The sequence below is a fragment of the Idiotropiscis lumnitzeri genome, chromosome 16, assembly GCF_059441095.1.
Source record: "Idiotropiscis lumnitzeri isolate Australia: NSW breed Sydney's pygmy pipehorse chromosome 16, RoL_Ilum_1.0, whole genome shotgun sequence".
NCBI classification, from domain to species: domain Eukaryota; kingdom Metazoa; phylum Chordata; class Actinopteri; order Syngnathiformes; family Syngnathidae; genus Idiotropiscis; species Idiotropiscis lumnitzeri.
In genome coordinates this window covers 16,843,956-16,865,170 of record NC_142406.1, presented here as the reverse complement: position 1 = coordinate 16,865,170, position 21,215 = coordinate 16,843,956, and the positions used below count along the sequence as shown (strand labels likewise).

The window sequence follows — 21,215 nt, the reverse complement described above, 5'->3', positions numbered from 1 at the left end:
CAAGATGTTTTTTGATGTTTCTCTTCTTTGCAGCGTGACCCCAATACTTCTTGGTAAGCCACAGAATCACATTCCGCTCACTCACTTGACTGCACCGCTTGTCATCCTCTATGGCACTGAGCCCCCCCCACCCCCCAACCCCCCCCAAAAAAACCCTCCCAAAATTCCCCAGAAAAAGAAATGTCCTATTGCACCATTTGATGGGAAAGGATAAAGTGTCGCGAAGGGAGGGAAGAGGGGAGGTCTCCCGAGACGGCCCTCCAGGGCTGGTCTAGGATCTGCTTTCCCTGAACTGAACCCGAACCAGAACCATCCTGAGCTACATAGCGCTTGACCCGGGACCAGTGCTTAAGGGCACTTTCTAACAACGCTTGAGAGAGGGAAGGGGCGGGGTCACTGAGGGTCAAAGGTGATTGATAATACGTGGAACAAGGTTATTGTCTGCTCTACTCAAACAATCTCTAAAAACAATACTTTCCTGATTGAACTTGCGGCGCTCTCACTCGAGACGGGCCGCACGGATTGTGCAAACACCTGATTTCAACATTTTACAAAGAGACAACGGGGATTGGGGGGGGGGACACCCCCACACCCCCCCCACGTTAGTACATTTAAAATCAAGATTGCAGTCTGGGAACTGATAACATCCCCTCATTCGAAAGTCCAAAGTCTTGTTTTTTTTTGTGTGTGTGTGTGTGAGATTTTCTTGACTCTATGCTGGAGAAGAAACATAAGCCACGAGAAAAAAGCAGGCCACGCTAAAACTGCTTATTTCCACTTGAACCAAAGAAAGCGACACCGGATCCGACGGGGGAGATGCGGACAAGAAGTGCGGTACACTTTTTTTGTTTAGTTTTTTTTCTTCTCTCTGTCGGTGAGCCTGACATCTTGTTGCTGCTTTGCATATGAACTTTAGTTTTTTTCTTTTTTTGGGAGGGCTGGGATTTAACCTCCCATCCAGCTTCCATCAAACAAAACGTCTTTAGGTCGCCTGCATGTTCCGTTTTCCCACACGACGGCGACGGAAGGCGCAAAGATTGGTCACAATGGAATCACGGCGAGATCGCTCATTTTGACCTTACAATCGCTGACTAAACTGTGCAGGGTGGGGGGGGGGTCATGGCTTGGTCACAGCAGGGGGGCATTGCGCACGCACACGCCAAACTGACTGCATGTGTGTGCGCGCGCAGCATCGAGGGGCCGTGGAATATGAGTGGAGGTCGTCGGGGTTGTGGTTTTGCATCCGGAGCCACTTTGCTGAGGAGTGGACGGACCGAGAGGTCAAGTCGATGGCAACTGAGGGCTGGCTGGCAACAGCAAAACTAGTGACAAAGTGCCTTTTGCTTTTGTTTTTTTTACATGTGCTCACTTGTGTGTGTGGTCCTGGGTGGCGCCTCCTGGCTGCTACCTTTCAAGAGTAACAGTCTGATTTGCTAAATGTGTGTGTGTGTAGAACAGAGCTCGTGTCCCGACTACAAACTACTGTACAAATGTGCTGAGTGCAGACCTGGGCGCAGAAGTCGTACTTTTTTTCCTCCAGTCAACATCGACTCTTTTTTTTTTTTTTTCTTAATATCGTTGTTATGAAAGCACGTTCCACTATTTTGCCGCCCAGGTCAGATTAAGAGTCAGCGCCTGCATCCAAAATTCTTCACTTTTTAGAAACCTTCACTTTTGGGCTCCTCCATCTTTCGGTCTTTGTCGTCCAGATGTTCAGCTCCTCCTCCTCCGCCGCCGCCGCCGCCGCCGTCGTCCTGCAGCGACGGGTTGCAGGCGGAGGAGCTCTGCGTGGGCGCGGGACCGCCGGTCTCAGCTGAGAAGCCGCCGCCCTCCAGCGTCCCCGGCGTGGCGGCCTGCATGATCTTCTGGCGGACTTCCCGGATCTTCAGCTGCAGACACACCTTGGTGGGGAAGGTGTCGGCGTAGCGGGCCTGGAAGGCCGCCGTGGCCTGAGCTGCGGGTGGGGAGGCGGTCAGCAGAAATAAGGGGCGGGCAACGGATGAATTCATCTGTCATGTTGAAGTTTCAAACGTCTTGACGGGAGGCTCACCTGACGGGAAGAAGCCATGTTCCTGAAAGAGCTGCATGACGAGCGCCCGCCGCTGGTCCAGAGTTCTACGCAGGGACGAGAAGGGCACGCGGTCCAGGTCTCCGAGGAGATCCTCTCCCTCCATACCTGCCGAGGCAACGACGGGAGTGAGGACGGCGACCGGACGAGCGCGGAGCTGCGATTGGCTGCCGTCGGCACCTGCTCGCTCAAAGGTGAAGATGTCGCCCTCGCACTTGGCGGCGCTTTTCGGAGTGTTGGGCTCCGAGCTGCAGCTGGACAGGCGGCGGGTCTTCCTCCTCGGCGAGCTCGGGTCCTCGGAGGCCGGCTCCACGTCTTTGTGCGCCCACGAAACACAACCGCACGAATCAAAGTTAAGCAGAGAAGAAAAATTAGAATTAGAATTAGAAATCCCTTTATTGTCATTGTGCTCAAGTGTGCAACGAGATTAGAGGGCTCCCCTCTCCAGTGCAGTACAACAATAATACAGACAAATATATAAGTTAGATAAATAAGACGTCCGGAAAGTCCAAATTAGAGAAGGACGCCGCTTGTTACCGGTGGAGTTGCGCCTCTTCTTGCGGTAGCTGCCCAGGATGGCTCGAGGGGACGTGGCCAGACTCTGCAAGGTGGGCGAGGGGAGCACCTCGGCCGGGTTGAACTCCGGAAGCTCAGCAAAACGCTCTTCGAAGTACGTCTCCGACAAAAGCCTGCGCGGAGAAGCGAGCCCGTGAGCACGCCGAACGGCAGAGCGCGCTCGCTTGCGTCGCCGCTCACTTGTCGTGGCAATCGGGCGTCTTTTTCAGCGGCGGCGGGCGGAACTTGATCTTCTTGGACGCCGGCGGCGGGTCCAAACCCGAAGATGTCGGCTGAGGAGGCGGTTTAGGAAAAGACGGAGCTCCAGCCTGTGACGAGAAACGGACGAGAGCAAATCTCACAAAAGGGCTGCACAAAGCAAAACGCCATAGATGGGCTAACGGAAATAACATACTGAATATTTGAGTACAAACAGTGCAGCAAGGCATGTTGACAGACAGCATAACATTACTCATTTTTGAACAATTGCGGAAATAATAATAATTAAAAAAAAAACACAACAAATTCAACAAACAAGTTGTCAAATTGCCTGAATGAAACTGTTCTAGATTAGCACGAGCAGGGTGATTTCTCACGTTGAAAAATTGAGCCTTAGCGTACCGGAGGTGAAGAAATTAATACGCGTTGCACGAAACCGCATAATAAATGCAACTGATGGTAAATGCTCAGTTCAACTGGCATCACCTCTCCCTCTTCCTCTTCCTCGATCTCTCGTCGTCGTTTCTCATCCCTGCTTTCCTTCATTTGGCCCTCCCGCGCTTCGTCCTCGTCCTCCAGTTTGACACTTTCCTCCTTGATGAACCGACCGATGTCGTCGGCTTGTTTTTCTGCAAGAGGCGTGTAAGATTTTGGACCGCTGCTAAGCTGCTCGGGTGCGACGCATCATGGGTCATCTCATTTTACCTCTGATGTCATCGACTTGTTGACCGCCTTCCTCCTGGACGTCCTGCTCGCTGAGCTCTTTTTTCACCTCAACCTCCGTGTTCGCAGCTGGGGATGCGGTTGTCATGGTGACCAGGCTGGATGCCAAAGGGGCGGTGGGAGCGGCGGGATAGATGGTGGCAAGAACCTGATGCGATAAAGCGTTTAGTTTGAAAATAAGTTCCAACTGTTGGTGGCAAGCGTTCTAAAGAATTTTTTGGGGGGAGTTTACCTCCACCATCTAGCGTGCAAATCCCAAATAGGCTTTGAAAATAAATCATTTGACATATCTCACACACTTTTTTCACTTCCTGGTCTTTACCTGCGCAGCAGCGTTGGCAGAGGCGGTCTTGGCATTGTGGTTGTGGTCGCTCAGGCTCGGGGCCGGAGCCAGGAGAGGGTGCCCGGCCGGCGCAATGGCGGCGAAGCCTAACGTGGTCAAAGGAGACGAGAGGAAGGCGGCGCCCGGCGGCGGCGGCGGCACCTGGGCTTGTTGGGGAATCGCCGTGGTAACGCCTGAACTGGACTGCACGTAGGTGATCCTGCAGGCAATGAGTGGTAAGGTAACATTTCCAGTACACAGACAATTCCCAATTTAGGGTTGCGGCACAACATGTTGGGCCGCATTGAGCTTTCGTGGAAGAGATGCAGCTTAATTAACAAGAAGACGTTAGTTGCTGTCATTTCCATTCAAACATTTCCAAGCATGCTTGTTTAAACGATGACTGTAATAAGTTGTCCTTTGCTGCCATCTTGTGGTATCTATTGGTAATTACAACACAGTATCAACCCGTTTCGAGTCATGAGAATTCAAAAAATGTCCACTGTTAGTTGGCTGCAGCAAAAAGAAAGGCGCTCAGGTAATCTCCACCTGGTGGGCGGCGTGGTCAGGAGGAGGGTCTGCGGGGGCGCAGTGGCAGCAGCCACCACTGTTGCCATGGAAACAGGATAGGCGCTCCCATGGTGAACGTTGCTCTGGACCACCGGCATGGGAGCGATCTGGATGATCTGCGGCGAGCACGGCAAGGATTACGCCCAAAAATGCATTTAGCATTTGATCGGTTTTATTTTTTTTATTATTTCTTTATTTATGATTGCGTTGCATTGTAATGTCTCCATGTGCGGACTCCCACCTTGTTTCCTGCGGCGGGGCCATTTTGCACAGGAAGAGGCGGAGCCAACAAGGAAACGGGCGCATGCGGAGGCGTGGACTCAGCTCGGACCGTCGCCATGGGAACCAACATCTTACTCCGCGGCGGTGCTTGGACTGGGAGCGAGAGAGTGAGAGGGAGACATGAATGGAGGCCATAGCGATGCGACAGGTGGGCCGGGGTACCGACACAAGAATCGATGGCGGGGGCGGGACCGTTGGAGTGACTCGGGCGTACACATTTTATTTTGAAAGGCTAACGGCGACTCACCTCTGTTTCCTGTCACTGCCGCCCCCGAGGGCGGCACGCCATTCGCCGACGCGGGGGCGTCAGTGGGCACCGAGCCGACTTGCTGGTAGGTGAGCTCAGGCGGGGAGGGGCTCTCGGGGGCCGGCAGGATATACTTGGGGCCACTAGCGGAGGGAGGAGGGACGGGGGAAGTGGTGGCAGTGGGTCTGATTACAGCTAGGGGGGGCGGCTGGGCGTGGGGCAGAAGCTTGACAGGTTGGGCGGGCACCAAGGAACCCCCGAAAGCTAAGCCGGGACCAGGCGAGGTGGGGGACAGGTACCCACCCCCTGCGGCGACGGGCAGCGGCTTCCCTCCAATCAGGACGGCGGCGTTCTTATCTTGCAGGGGGGAGCCGAGGGCGTCGACGGGACGCAGCGCAGCCTGCGTGTCGGGAGTGGCGCCCCCAACGGGCAGGGAGGCCACGCCCCCACCTTCTCCTTCAATGGAGCCGCCCTTGTTGTCTTCCTCCGCCGCATCGCCGCCGCTCTTCCTCTTGCTCTCAGCACACTGGTCGGGAGGCGGGGGGGACGCGAGGGAGGAGCGAGGCAGCGGTTGGAAGCCAGGCTGGAGGCCAGGGAAAAAGACGGCTTACTTCACGATGCTTTTTTGTTGTTGTTTGGTTTTATCGCTCGTTGAAGCAGTCCTACCTGTCCGTCGGGCTCGTCTTCGTCGCTGTCCGTCACTCGCTCCTTGCACTTGAGGTCAATGGAGCCTTCGGGACACGAATCCTCTGAAGGCAGACGTCACACACGTCAGGTAACAATCAGTTGCGACGCGGGCGCGAATTTCTCGCATGCGAGCATTAAACTTAAAGTCTCTGTCTCAGTTTTACAGGAATCAAATCAAAATGCAGGTGGCGCTAAAAACAAAAGCGTTCACCGTTGGCAAAGCGGGGAAAAGGGAACTCCAACGCACCCATGACATCGTCGTCGCACTCTTCCTCGCAGATGACCATGCGCTCCTCGTCACTGGTGACGTCCTCGCTAGCGCCGCCCTGGTGGTGGGAAGATGGCGGCAGTTGCCGGTTGCGGAAAAAAACGGGCCCGTCCTCCTGAACGAAACCAAGTAAGACTCGATTATTTTGCAGTGGGAAACGTTTGCACTCGAAAAGACCATTTTATGATTTTTACATTGAAATGAGCAATTTTCGTATGTTGAACATGCAACTAAACGACGAAACAAGCGTAATGGCTTCTACAGACACCGTCACATTTTTAACTTGTTCTAGAGATTTAGATTTTTTGATTTCTTTGGGGATATGTGGCAGCAGCGTGAACCGATCGCCTCCGAGACGCGCGGGCTCTTTGGCGTGTGCTTTTTTTTTTTTTTATCTTGCACACTTCAAAGGCATTGAAAAGCATAAAGATGTTTCGAGATCACACAGAGACTCGCTTTGAGTGGCGTGAAAGACGCATGGCGGCGGTGGGTGCGCGCACACAAACACAAACACGCTCGCGCTGTTGACATTGTTTGCATTCACACTTTTGTTCCGGTGGGGGAACGACGACGACATAATCACGCACACGCACGAGTACGTTGCCAGCAGACGTAAGCGTCCCTCCCACCTTCTCGCCGTCACCGCGGCGCTCCAGGCCGTGCACGGCACTGTGGGAGAACGCTCTGGGACGGGGGTGCTGGCCGGCCAACGGCCCGCCCGCTTGCCGCTCGCCTCCACACGTCCACGGCGAGCTCAGCAGCTTGCCCTCCGGCGCCGGAGCCTCCAATTGCGGGTCTGGGGAGAAGGTAGGAGAACTGAAATGTTGCATCTTGCGGCTCATAAATGTGGCGCTCCAGGTTTCGTTGGCGCTCCTTCCTCATGGAGGAGAACCGTGCGAGCGGCGGAGATGGTACTGGACGACGGGCCGCACAGATAAAGAAGAGAAGAGGAAAAGGCAAAAACTTCCCATTCCACCCATCAGGATTTTCCATTTATGTGCTTTCAGTGTCATCGTCATGGCAAACACAAGCGCAAGCCCCGCCCACCTAGAGTTTCGGACATGCTCCTCTCCCGCGCCTCCTTGGGGGCCCCGCGGCCGTCAGACAGCGACTTCCTGCGGTCCTTGTTGCACCACTTCCAGTCGGGATGGGCTCGGAAGTGGGCCTCCTTCACCTGCCACGAAGAGCGCGGTCGGACAATCACAAATTCGCTCCCGAAAGACGGCCCGATGATGTCACGCAGGAAAAAGGTTTGGAACGCGTCCCGACCTGGAAGGCTAAATCGTGGTACTGCTGCTTCTCGTTGGGGCCCAGCGCGTACCACCACTCGCCCAGGATCTTGCTGACGGTTCGGTTGTCCTGGTTGGGGTGTCGCTGATGGACCAGCGCCCGGTGGCGCTTGCTGAAGATCATGAACGCATTCATGGGCCGGCGGATGTGGTCTTTCTCTCTCTGGAAAACAAAGAAACGGCTGTCGGGGGTCGGGCACATTTAGAATCGCAAAATTGCTCCATTGTTGTCAACTTTTTCTTTTTTTTGGCGGGGGTTGTTCACGTGACCAAACGGACCTCAAAGTCAATTTCATCGGCTTAACTCTTATCCCACAAACTGAATGATGGTTTGGTGTGACTTTCGTCGTCATGACGACGGGCTGACCTTCCTGTCTGCGTCCTTGGGGAGGGCGCTGAGGGACTGCGTGCGTCTCTTGGCGGGGCCACGCGAGGGAGATGCGTCGTTGGCCGCAACGCCGGGGGAGAAGCTGCGGTGCAAGAAAAGATTATTCCTAAAATGTTTTTTTTTTTGCTGACATACACAAAATATAACAAATAAATTAAAACTAAAATGAAATGAAAGAATTTTGTTCAAAAAAAAAATGAAAATGATTTACCTAGAAAAAAGATCCTTTTTTTTTATCATTTATCATAATTTTTCACGAGATTGTTTTCTTGAAAAATGGATCCTTAGTACTATCCTTCCTTTCAATAATTCTTTCTCGTTAGCGTTACGTCGCCGATGTTTGCGATAACACATGTTGCACCCACCGGATATTCGATGAGGGACAATCGAAGAACTTCATTTTGCACGCAGCTGCTGCAATGGGTGTCATTAGCGTGTGTACCTAATGAAGTGGCCGGTGATGTAACGTCTGTCGCCATGGCAACGTCGCAACGTGAGCAACTGAGTCAACACGCGAACGACACCTGAGCTATCCTGTCCGAACGCGTGCTCAAAAGCGCGAAGGTGAGACAAACATGTTGACTTTGGAAGTCAGACGACGGGGGAGGAAGAGGAGGAGGCTCTCCTTTTTGTCGGCAACGGCGGCGGCCTTTTGTGAGCGCAACGACTCTCAAACATTTCTTTGACAAAAAAAGAAGCAGAAAAAAAAAGGAGCACACGCTACAAACCAGACAGCCTGTCTGAGTCAGCGTGAAAGAGAAAAAACAGAATCAGACGTGATGAGCGCAGCCAGCGAGCAGCTCGCACACACACGAGGACGGCATCGCACCATTTTAGTCGCGCTCTCAGAGGAGGCAGATTTCACAACACGACGTGCGTGTGTGTGTGTGTGTAAGAGGAGTATCCTTGAGAGGGAGAACAAGTGGTGCTTCCGTGGAGTGCACACGTAAATCAAAGCGCCATTTCGCAACGAGACAACACGACTTTATACACGGCTGACACTTTATCCACGCAACTTCAGACTTGAAAAAGTATGCCTTGATTTGGGCAATAGTAAGCATTTTCACCATAACAGGACATTTGGAATGTTTTGTCATAAATCTGACTTGGAATAATCTAAAAAAAATAATAATTAAAAAGACGCACGCATCCTCGCACACGGTCTCGGCGCGTACTCACGGGTCGTCCGTGTCGCTCTCCGTCTCGCTGTCGGCGGCCCCGCCCCTCACCGCCGGGGCGTTGTTGTTATTGGTCGGCGGCGGCGGACGAGCAGGCGATTTCCGCTCCAGGTCGGCGGGTCGCCCGTCACCCACCAAGGTCACGCCGCAACGAGGCTCTGAAACGTCGCAACAGCACCAATTGCTACGTTCATCTCGGAAAAAAAAAAAAAGTTGAAATGACATTTTCAGAAATGACGGACAATTTTAGCTTCAGGATTTATTAAGACTTTTCTCGAAAACAACAACAGCTTAACGCTCGTGACTCGCTACTTTTTTTTTTTCATACCCTGGCTTTGATTGCCGATGTGCTGGCCGTCCACGACGGGCTGAGCGGCCACTCCTGATTGGCTGGGCTCCAGGAAAGGGACGAGCGAGTGCCAAGGGAACACAGGCACAGAGCGAGGCTCCACGTTGGTCCACACTGCCGTGCGTTTGCACACAAAAAAGGGAAGCGGTCGGCACAAATGGTTTTTTTGGACAAAAATCTCCAAAGAAGAAAAAACAACGCATCTTTTTTCTGGCATTGTAAATGTTCTAAAAAAAAAAAATTCTCATGAAATGATTTTATTATTGGAATATTACGCAAAAAAAAACAGCCAAAGTTAATTTATAAAATTAATTAATTTATTGTAAGCATGTCATTTTATTATTTATCTGAATTTTATTCTGCCAAATAGCGGAGTCTGCATCAAAAAACGTGATTGTTTTAACAACGGCAATTTTGGAGAAGGTTTTTCAGCTCCGATGAGAAAGTCACGATCGTTGATGACCAAATGGCATCAAAATACACAATTTCCGCGGCGGCAAACCAAAACAACGGCATTCCGATGCGAGCCAACACGTCAAGGTGAAGTCACACCGCTGCGGAGTTGTCACTCCCGCCGCCGCCCGCCTCACTTGGTGCTCATGCCAATGCGGCTGCTCTATATTTAGATTGAGGAGCAATCGCAGCCGTGGGGGCCTCCGCCGCCTCCTGTTTGTTTTTAGATGCATACATTGAACACCCGCTGCGGCGCACATTTTTTACAGCATACCGCCAAGTCTGAATTCAGAGTTGCGCGCCTGCAGTGTAGTACCGAGTTGTGCCACAACTCGGTACGGGCAGCACTGAGCTCTCATGCGTCACGAAGAGCACGAAGAAGAGGAAGTCAGCGTATTAAATATTTATCGTTCCTGCAGCCCGCCAGGCTCGTTTTTGCGCTATTCTGTGGTCCCGTGAGGCCGAGGCGAATTGCGAAAATTGGTGAGTCGTCCACGCCCAATCGAAAAGGTTCAGAATTGCCTAAAAATGCCACAAAGACTTTTTCCGGACAAAATTGAGCGCCTTCCAAAAGTTCAGTTACTTGATAATAGGAAGAGGCCACCCAGATGGCGCCACAGCACTATTTTTATAGAAGACATTTTAGCGGGAGCACGAAACAGTGCAACAATTAATGGAGGATCGGTTCCCCAAAAAAGAATATTGAATGACAAAATGACAAAAATCCAGATGTGAAATGGGATTTTTGTGTTTTTTGCATTTTCTTTTCTTTTTTTCCAAGGCACAGAGAGCGGAGGCGACGTTACGCTCCAAAGGCAGATGGCTGGCGGCCGTGCGAAGGATGTGTGCGCGGGCGTTAGCGCCGGGCTAATCAGCTCGTGCAATAATTCTTCCAACGCGTCACCATGACAACACGCCAGCCGTAGACCACCGCAGCTCCTTTTTCAGTGATCAGACACACTCAATGCCCTCTCTGATTCTGCACGTGCGCCAACGTCCTTGTTGCACTCCGCGCGGCATGTCTAGACATGTCAATATTTTCACCCTTTGAGAGTTTCACTCACACTCGTTATCTCTTACACGCACACGCGCTGGTATAAAGGGCAACACCCCTGGCACGGCGCGCAAACACACGCGCAGATACTACGCATGGCAGCACACACACAAGACAAACAACATAATTGTTCAGAATAAGCAGCCAGGGCGGCGTGACCAGAAAGAATGAATCAATTCATTTAAGTTGGAGTTGAAATCGTTGTTCTCATCCTCACGTAAGCTGCTTTCGTAGAAAAGCTGTTTCATCGAGCGCAATCATCATCCAAACCAATCAAAATCATTCTCCACAATGAAAAAATAAGTTTGCATTTTAAAAATCATACAAAGGATCATCTTTTGCAAAAGTAGAAATGAGCTTCGTCCCAGAATTATTTGGTCAATCAAAGCTGATTATTACACTTCAAATTGTATTTCAAATATTTTTATAATATTATTATTATTTTTTTTTTTTTTAAAAAGTGAAGCCGCAAAATTCCATGAACCCGAATTTCGAACATCTCTCAGTATCATGAGACTTTCTTACCCGTGCCGGGACGTCCCATGATGATTTGCTTGCGCGGTGCCGGGTGGGACGATTCGGCGGGCAGAATGAGCGGCAGGAGGGCCGTGGGTGTTGGGTGGCAGGCGACCGGCTGCGGCAAGGACCCACCGGCGGCCTCCCGGTGCCGCTCGAGCATTCTCTCGCGGCCCCCTGAGCCCGACGAGCACAGGGCGGGGCCTGCGCTGGTCAACGTCGAAGCGGCGGCGGACGAACTTGAAAGGGTGGCGTGGCCGGCTGAGGCCGGGGTGAGGGACTGGGTGACGGAAGCAGAACGCTTGGGTGAGACAACCTTGCCCGGGTCACCCGCCAATCAAAGTTTGAATCCGCTTTGACAATGGCAACGCAAAGCAGCGCCTCGGTGGGATTAATTCAGGTTCTGGAAAGAAAAGCAAAAAGAAATGGTGTTTTTCTTACCGAGCTGGACGTGACGAGGACGAGGGCAGATGCGGGGTTGCGCAGGAGAACGGCGCCATTGGTCGTGGCTCCGTTGATGGGAACCGGCGCCTGAAGGCCCGGAGGGACCGCGTGTCGGGCCTGACTCAGCTCCCGGGATCGGCTCCTCTCCCGCCTCGATAGCGGGCCGTCGGAGAACTTGGCCAGGGGGACGTCGGGGTTGCGGACGATGACAGGAGAATCTCGCAGTGGCACGATGCGACGCGGGGAGGGTTCCTGGGGCAGCGGGGAGGGGGGCGTGGGGGAGACCAGCATGGGCGGGGGGGTGGAGGCGGCAGAGGACGGCGGCCTGCCGGTGGCGCTACGCGGCCGAGGGAACGTCAGCGAGGAAGGGGTCGTCGGGGAAAGGACTCTGAAGGCAGCGGGTCCGAGGTTCACGTCGCCCCCCACCCCGACCATTTGCTGTTGCTCCGGTTTGGGCGGGTAGTCGTGGAGCGCCGCCAGCGGAGGGGGCGGGTGGCTGTCCAGCTTCCTCTTGCTGGGACTCATGGGAACGGTAAAAGTGAGGTTGCTCTGACATGTGGGCACGATGCCCGAAAGGTGTCGCTCCCGTTCGCCACCCAAAGAGCCCAATTTGGTGCCACTCGGCTGGCGATGACGTCGCGAGGAGGGGGCGGTGATGGGGCTGAAGTTTGCCGGGCGGAAGCCAAAAAGCGGCGAGGGAGACGGCGACGGCGTGGGGGAGAAGGGAGACTGGTTGGAGATGGGCGAGTAGGAGGGCGTGCCCGAACGCGATCCCCCCAAGGAGACCAGCATGGTGGCCGCTTCGCATTCATCAAAGTCAAAGCGAGAGAGGTCCTGCGGCAGCAAGGACGGCAGGACCAGACGGGGCCGCGAGTCTCCCCCACGGCTGCTGGCCTCGCTGCTTTCCCGCGACGTCTCATCCCAGTCGAACTCGGAGCTGGCTCGGCCGCCGCCGAGTCGCAAATCGGACGGCGTCAAGGTGCCCGTGCTGCTGGCGCCCCCTCGCTCGCGCACCCCCCCGCCGGCTTCCATCTCCTTGGTCCTCATGGAGAGGTGTCGGGAGCAGTATCCTCGGCGCTGAGACTCTTTGGAGCAGCCCTCGCGGGAGCACAGCCTCCTCCACTGTTTGCCGTTGAACTTCTTGCGGATGCCCGTCGGCGTGCACACCACGTCTCCCTTCTTGTACTTCTGCTGGGCGGCTGTCAGTGGGGTGCGCGAACGCGAAGACGAGGAAGAAGTGGAACCGGAGGCGGAGGCGCCACCTCCGCCTCCGGATGCCTTCTCCGCCCTGGAGGAGGACATGCCGGCGGGGAGGGGGGGCAGGGGCGGGAGCCGGGCAGTGGAAATGACAGCGCTACCGGCTGCCACGGCCGGGTCCAGACCGAGCAGGACCGGGGAGGGAGGCGGGTGCGGGTTGAGGGCCAGGTGGCCGGAGGGAATCCCAATTCCCTGCACCACAGACAGATGAGGGTTGAGGTAGCCGGGTGGGGGCTTGGAGACAATGTGGCGGTGCTGAGGAACGCTCATGGGTTTGGGCCCGGCGATGAGTGCTCCCATGGGGACCATGTTGAAGCGGGACACCTCCATGTCTTCCTCGGGGGTGAGCGGCATGTAGGAGTGATGATGTTGCTGCTGTTGCTTGGCGATCATCTCCTTTTCTCTTTCCTGCTTTCTCTGGAGCTCTCGCTCTCTCGCGAGATCTTTTTCAACGTCCCACTCGGGCCCCGGCGCCAGGCTGAGGACCGAGGCCGGCGTGACTGGAGCGCTGAGGGTGTGTCCCGGTGCGGAGGAGACGGGAGCCAGGCGAGGGTACGCCCTCCCCAACAAGGACCCGACGACCGGCGCCATCCCCCGGCTGAGACGACACACCTCCTGCTCCACGTCCATTTCCTCGCCGTCTTCCGCCGCCATTTCGTGAACTCCGGCGCCGACTTCCGTGTCCCGTGACGGCAAGTCCAGGTCCCAAGGGGGCACGAGGAGCCGCAGCGTTTGCCTGGACACCCACACGGCCTGCGTGGCGCCGCCCGCCGCCCCGTCCTCCTCATCGTCATTCGGAGACGAAACTCGCTCGTCACACAGCAGAACCCGGTAGCGGTTGGCCACGGCCGGGTGAGTGTCCACCTGAGTCACCACGCCTTCTCGGTACCACTGGCCCTCGCCGCCGACGTCCTCGTTGCTGAAGGGCACGCAGACGCGAGTGCCGAGTGGAATCGTGTGCACGCCGGGAGGAGGGGCATCCAGGATGACGTCCACCACGCCCGGCGGGCTGATGTGTCGATACGGATAGCGGCAGAGCGTCTTTTGCCCGTTCACTTGCACTTCCAGGATTCCAAATTGGCCGTTGACTCGACGGACGACGCCAGCGCAGAACACCAAGTCGGTACTCCTTTCGGCGCCCCCGTCCTCATCGCTCCTTCTGAGGATCTGCCGGGCGAGAACGCGCTGATTCTTCAGTCCTCTGGCCAGCGCGTCCGAAAGCGCGTCGGGGAGAGCGCAGGCTGGCCGGGAACAAACATCGGCGACAACCTCCAGGTCGGCCGAGTGTTCGCTGGCCGTGTCGGTGGAGGAGCAGCGAGGCAGAGGGCTGGGCGACACTCGCTCCGCATCCCTGGCCGCCTCCGCCCGTCCTGGTGGCCTTTCTCGCGGTGACAGGACAGGCGGTCCGGGGGAAGCGTCTTGAGGTCGTTCTCTGCCGTCCGCCGTCCGTTCTTGACTTTGAGCGTTGCCGTCGGGGTGGGAAAGGCTCGTGGGGCTACCCGAGCGCGACCACCCCGCCGCGCCGCTCACCAGGAGAGGAGGCGGGGTCCTGGAGGCAAGGTTGCCATGGTTACCGCCAGCGGCCACGGAGCAGTGTTCCGATGTGTACTTCTTCTTGGGAACGCGAGCCTTAAAGGTGGCGGTTTTGCGACTGGACGTCGGGTTGGGGCTGCCGTTGGCGCTCGGCGTGCTGCTGTTGCTGCGGCTGCTGGCATTGCCGTCGCTCAACGCCGAACGTCCGGCTCGATCGTCCGACGATGCCTGCGGTTTCCCGGAGTCGATGGCAAGCGAGTCCCCGTCGCGAGGGTCGCCGGTTCTGACGGGGTCGGCGGACTCCGACTGGGACGAGAAAGAGAAGCCGTCTTGGCCTTGCGCGCTTCGGTCTTGGTTTTCATCAGCGGCGCCTTTTTCGCCTCCTTCGGGGTCCTCGCCGGCACCCCGCCGCTTCCCCCCTTTGGCCCGGGTGGAGGGGGGGGAACGCCGGCCCTGCTTTTTGAGCGGCTTCATCTTGTCATGAAGCTCGACTTTGCGTCCGACGCGACCGTCTCCTCGCTGTGCGACACCGCTTGCTCCGCCCCCCCCCCTTTGACCCCCTTCTTCGTTTGTCTCTAGTTATGTCTCAAAGGGCTCCTCGCTGTCATCGCTTCTCGAGCAGGCGACTTCTTCACTTGATTCCAGAGATACTGAAAGACAAGAATGAAGAGCCAATCACAATTTGGCCACAACAACGCAACTCCTCCACACGAATATATTTTCTTTTCTGTCATGATATGACACAGCGATAAAAATAAAATTCAAATGGCACAACTAACCGATGCGAACACTTGTTGCCACTCATCCAACAAATAATAACTTCATAATAATAACGTGACGTTTGTTGTGCAAATGTTTGCATTTAATTGGAGGAAAAAATTGCTCTCTTCCTCGCAGACAAACAATCACGCTCAGATAAACTCTTGCTGCAAACTTGAACGAAGCGCAGCGTTGTCGCTTCTTCTTTCGTGGCCAACGTTTAAGCGTTTATTGTCGCAATGAATAGGACTCGTTGACACTTTGATGAACACCCCACGGTGTTAAACAAGACGTCGCATCCATACAAGGCGGCTAAACGTATTCGAGCGGCGGCGGCGGCGGCTGAAGTCAAACATGGACCAACACTTTGCAGTCTTCCGACGAGCGCTCACTTTCTCTCTCGCTCTCCCACACACGCGCACACGCGGTATTTTATCCGGGGGGGCGGGGGCGGGGGAATTCCTTGCTCGCTCGCATACTCAAAGCCTCCGTTTCGCTGTGTCTTCGCCCACCCACCCTCATCCTCACTCCTTCCTCCTCTTCGGCGGCGACCTTTATCCGTTTAGCGTGTCGCAAAGCAGAGTCGATGCGCCCCATCCAACTCCATTTCCTGTGGAAGCGCATTACCTAACTTCCCCTTTGACTTCTTTCCTCCTTTTCTCAGCCTGGCTCACGCGTGAGCGCATCTCCCGTTGAGTTGGACTCGCCGTCGCTCACATTCGGAAGGGAGTTGACCTAATTGTTGGAATCGCAGAGTTTGCTCACACTTGTGCTGGCGCTCAAATCTGAAATGATTATCAAATGATATATTTTGACTCACGTTAGCTTCGCTTCCAACGTGAGCTTTCAAGGTTCGCTCCTGAAGCGAGCTTGAAATGTTTGGTTCAAGTTGGATCTTGACAACAATCTTAGCATCTCGCGGTGGATTTTGAATTGAGCGAACTCGGATGTTCGTTTCAACGTGACCGCCGTCACGACCCCCGCAACTCATTTTAGACTCCTCGCGCTCTCGCTTTGCTCACATTGAGAATGAAGCAGTCATAATCTTGCCAATCGCTTTGCTTGCTCACTTGTGCTTCCGCTCTAAAGAAAAAAAAAAAATCATCAGATTGATTTAGGGCTTCTTGTTGTTACTATTTAACTTTTTGCTCCTCTGGTCTTTGACGCCGGATTTGGTGCAGTCAGGAGTTAAACGGTGCAGATTTAAGAAAATAATACAAAAGGCGGTCTCACCCAAGCCTGGCGTCCGAGAGCGCTTTAAAAGCGCCAAAACCAACAACACGTAAGACGGAAAAGAGTGACATCACGGCTTCTTGCTGTTGGAGTTTGAAAGACATGAAAAGTCATCAAGTGTGCTTTTGGGGGCCCGATGGGGAAAACCAAAATAGCGAGACTGGCCCCACTGACAACGAGATCAAATATGAAAAGCGATCGGCAGACAATACGAATGGACTGGTTGTCGGCGTTGACTCGCAAACACGAGAGTCAAGGTAGTGGCGTGTTGGAATGGCGAGCACAACGAGCCTGGCGTAGTCGCAGCTGAGGTGGAGGGAGTGAGTGTGCGAGTGCGCTTTGTTGCTCGCAGGGCGGAGCAACAACTGGTGGCGCAGTTACGGGGCCGATGATAACACGCTGGCGTCTAAAAACCTGATGCAACTCGCGCTCGTCCGTGTGAAACCCGCGGCGCTTCTGGAACACGTCGAGAGGAAGGCCACAAAGTCCATTTGCAATTACAAATCGATAAAGTTGACGAGTAATATCAACCAGAGAGGGTGATCACACATATTTACGAATTGCGGAGACCTCCGAAAAAATGGCTACGCCTCAAGAAAAGTTACAACGTGTGTTGCGGGTTATTCAAACTAAATTGAATAATTATTAAAGGACAAGGCCGTCAATTCCTTCCAGGTTGCAAATGCACGCTTGACTTACAGGAAGCAGAAATTCAGCGTATTGATTAAACTCCAAGAAGCACAGACTCTTCCATGGGTTGAAGGAGAAAAGTCCCAGTTGCAGTTGAAATATAAATCAGAGAATAAATCATGTATGGAACCAAACCACAAAACAATGCAAAATGCCATAGACTAGCGAACCAAACGTCATCTCATAATATTTTGCAAATCAGAAAGGAAGCGGTTATAAAAAGTCTACACACCCCTGCTCAAAGGCCTGTCCTATGGTGTGAACATATTACACAAAAGGATCAATCATTTCAAACATTTTCCATCATTGATATGACCAATGAACTGTACAAATCAATTAATTTGTCAAAATAAATCTATATTTTAACGAGGGGAATTCAAAATGAGTGACTGAAATGATCCGGTTGCACAAGTGTGCACACCCTGTTTGAACTGAGTTGTGGCTGTGTTCAAAAATAAGCAAACACAAACACAAGTGGGAATGAAAGCAAGGTTGAATTTTTTTGGCCTTAATTCCAAAAGGCATGTTGGGTGCAAACATAAAACTGTTCGTCTCCAAAACAACGCCGAATCTCCTGTTGAGCATGCTGGTGGCAGCTTCACGCTTTGGGACAGGTTTTTTTTTTTTTGATCGAGTTGCACCAGCTATAGGTCACATTGAATGTGGAACTTTTTTTTTTATTATTATTTTATGATTTGTATAGGTCTTTTTTTTTTTAAACCAAAAAAAACCTGCCACTTGAACAGGGGTGTGTACACTTTTTAACGCCACTCTAGTCGACCACACACAGTCACGACTCAAACGTGAATGCTTCTGCTAATAATGTATGACACATACGCTAATTATGAAGTTTACTTCCATAACTATTTTTTTTTTTACTCCTTTGATACTGTTGTTCTAGTGCCGTGAGAAGGTCTGCACACACAAGTGCGCGATTACAAGGACTGCAAAGTACACACAAGTGTATTATTGTTATTATTATTGTAATAACAGATAAGTCCAGAAGGGACCCATCCACTCTCGTGACAAGAAAAAAATATGTTCTGAGCATGAACCGGAATGTAAATGTTGCAAAATGCTGCAGTGATGTCGCTGAGTGTCAAATGTGGCACAAATATGCGTGTTGAAGTGCGGCGGCTGCTCGCAGACCAAATGAGACATTTATTTTTACGCTTGCATGACAAGTAAGAAAAAGGGTGCGCGCGCTTTTGTGCTCAGGGGCCTCATGTGCTTGTGTGTGTTTGCGATTTGGAACAAAATAGGCACAGTAGCGTGCGAGTTGAATTTCCCCTTGAGGGATTATAATCTGTAAAATAAAATATATTTTTTAAGCGTAAAATACATTTTGCAAAACGTGCATCCACATTTTAATTATTACTTTATTACAATTTGAATGATAAAACGTGGATGTAAAATAGTTCACTTTAATATTTTTTTTAATTTCATTGAATAGTAACCTACAACCAAGTAAATATTTAACAAAAATTTGAATAAATTAAATGTAAATAATTGTTAATTACAATCAATTTACTAACTATTTAAAAAGATGCATGAAACAAAAAGACAATATCAAATAGACGACAATTTTAGTGACAAAAAAATATATATATATTTTGAAAAGTGGAGGGAAAATATGCAGTCAATATTAATAATAAAATAACTCAAACCGTTCTTTTGGTATTTTGCGAAAACGTTCAAACAACTTTTTGCTAATTGGGTCATGATGCAAATGATATAGTCTGCTATCAAAAAGAAAGGTGGGCCCTTACACACGCCTGGTGCCATATGTTTCCTACCGCTGATATAAGAAGGTTGAAAAGTGACTTACAAGTTTGGAAATGTGGATTGTAAACAACTTATTGATATGATTTCCTGTAGGCAAAATATGGGAAATGAAATCCAGAGTTTTTTCTCCACACACGATGAAGCCTGTGGACGGACTATTTGTCATGCACAAAAGATACGTTGTTGTGTGCATGGGGGAATAACTAAGAGAGAGTAACAGGATTATTACAGCTGGGCCTGCGTGGAGTGGAGCCTGTTTACTCACACCAGCGGCAAGTTGAGACGGTGGCGAGATATTATGGGATGACGATTACTTAATGTGTTTGTTACGCTCCACTGAATTTCTGCAGGGCTTTTATAAGAATTGATTTCGCACCACGACAGAGATACATTTATGGCTACCGTTCGCATTTTAATGAGCACATGCTGGATGTTCCAAGTTGACAGTAGACTGTTCGACAAATGTATTTCACTTGATATTCAATTTTGGACGAATCCAGCCCTTATCCTCATGAGGGTAGGGGGCGTGCAAATGAGGAAATTCATTAAATCACAATCGGTATATTTTAAAACTTTTCTCATATTTGGTCAATAAGGAGTACCACGTGATATAATAAAGTAGACTATTACAAAAGCAGCAAGTGACGACGTGAATTTTTGCAAGCCTGACAACATGCATGCATGCAGGCAAGCCAAGCAGGCCCGGTCTGCACGCACACGCACGCCCGCCCGCGCGCGCGCGCGCGCACACACACTAGGCCGCATGGAAATTCTGCTCTCACTCCGAGCTTCTTTCCCGGCCTCTTATTGCCACCGAGAAATGAGCTGCGCCAGACAACAACAAGCATTCCAAGTGGATTCAAAGTGTCAGCTGAGAGTGACAGCTGTGTGACATGACAGCTGAGGTCTCCCGCACAACTTTGCACGCACTCGCGTCGTCATTGGCCCCGTTCGAAATGTTTTTTTTCTCCCCCTCTAAACTACATTTGGACGACAAGGCCCTTCGCTAGACATGCCCCCCCCCCTCCACCCCCACGCCTCCATCCACCGGTCCTTTCTTGCACTCAGTCGTGATAAGGACACCCAGCGCGCTAAACACGCAGCGGTCGGTGCAGTTTGTTAGTTATGACGTTGGATTTAATTCTTGTGGAAAACTTTGAGCCAGGCTCACTATGGCGAGACGCACCGCTCCCTTTTTCTCGCTCCCCTCCCTCCCTCGTCTTAGCTCACGTCCCGCTTCCACGCGCACGACAAGCTCGTCCCCGCAGAAAAAAAATACGCCGAAAATAAGAAGGTTAAAGGAGAATACGACGAAAAGTGAGCGTGTTAGCGGCTCGCTGCGTTGCTGCAGGAGAAGCTTTAGTTAGCTCGCACTCACCGCTCGGCTAGTGTGGACGATAGCCCGGCTGAGTCCGCGGGTGAAAATAGGGCAAGGGAGGCCCCTCCGGTCGACCGCGGCTGCCAGTCAGTCGTCGCTCATGTTTCTCCGGCGAGGCAACTTCAAATGAGGCGAGAAAAAAAACTAGTGGCCCTGTACATTCTACGCTACAGTCGCAAAATGGTGAATGGAGACCCCGAAGCCTTGACAACCAACAGTCTCCGCCAATGGTGACGCGCGGACGGGTACAGTAGCCAATGGCAGCGCGAAGAGATGAGCTAGGGGCGGGAAAAGGCCAGAAAGTAAATTTGATTGACGGAATAAGGCGGCCAATGGCGCTGTGGGAAAACACCGAACAGCTGTTGGGAGACCGAGGAGGCGCTGGCCAATCGGGTATCTCTGGGGGCGTGACTACGCGGAAGTGGCGGGTTATAGCTCTTATTTAATAATTTTGCTTTGTTTTAAAACACAGATTTTTGCTTTAGATACAGAGGTAAATGGATCGAAAGATAAAAACACTAGAAGTACCAGACATATTTGACGTAGCTAAACGTCAGAATAAAAATTAAAGATACTTAAATCAAGTCGAGTTAATTTTCTTCGATCTAACTTTATTTTTTCGAATGCCAAATTGAGTAGAAACAAAGAAGCAGACTGCCAACTTGATATACTTTCTCTTTCGCCAAACCTCTTACGACCAATCAGACACGTTCAAAACACCTCCGCTTCCGCGAGTTACGCCCTCGGGCCCAATCGGCGGAGGCGCTGGCCAGCCATACGTCACTACAGCTACGCGCGATTGGCCGACGCACAAAGGGACGCGGGCCAATAGGCGAGCACGGCGGTTAGATCATGAGACGCTTGTTGCCATCATCTCATCGGCCAACCGGGAAAAGCCCTTAGAGTAAAGTGTTCAAAAGGCAGGATTAAGTTTCATTTTAAGACACTGAGCCGCTGAAATTGCGCAC

The 21,215-nt window shown here is 52.3% G+C and overlaps 1 protein-coding gene across 2 annotated transcripts; it reads right to left on the bottom strand.

Annotated features, from left to right (window-relative positions):
- Positions 1-164: 164 nt before the first annotated feature.
- On the bottom strand, positions 165-20,461 carry cica (capicua transcriptional repressor a). Of its 2 annotated transcripts, none has more exons than XM_088318498.1 (22): positions 20,248-20,461; positions 11,610-15,052; positions 11,178-11,448; positions 9,125-9,259; positions 8,798-8,954; positions 7,598-7,700; positions 7,211-7,393; positions 6,989-7,115; positions 6,529-6,737; positions 5,921-6,056; positions 5,653-5,735; positions 4,987-5,569; positions 4,699-4,832; positions 4,437-4,573; positions 3,888-4,107; positions 3,548-3,713; positions 3,329-3,471; positions 2,825-2,952; positions 2,606-2,757; positions 2,249-2,383; positions 2,051-2,176; positions 165-1,954 (listed from the first exon to the last, which is right to left on the bottom strand). In XM_088318498.1, exons 2-22 carry the CDS (start codon positions 14,874-14,876, stop codon positions 1,659-1,661), a joined length of 6,891 nt encoding a protein of 2,296 aa, XP_088174624.1. In that variant the 5' UTR covers positions 14,877-15,052; positions 20,248-20,461; the 3' UTR covers positions 165-1,658. The 2 variants fall into 2 exon arrangements, with proteins under 2 accessions (XP_088174624.1, XP_088174625.1); XM_088318499.1 differs by having other exon boundaries at positions 6,571-6,737.
- Between the last annotated feature and the right edge of the window lie 754 nt (positions 20,462-21,215).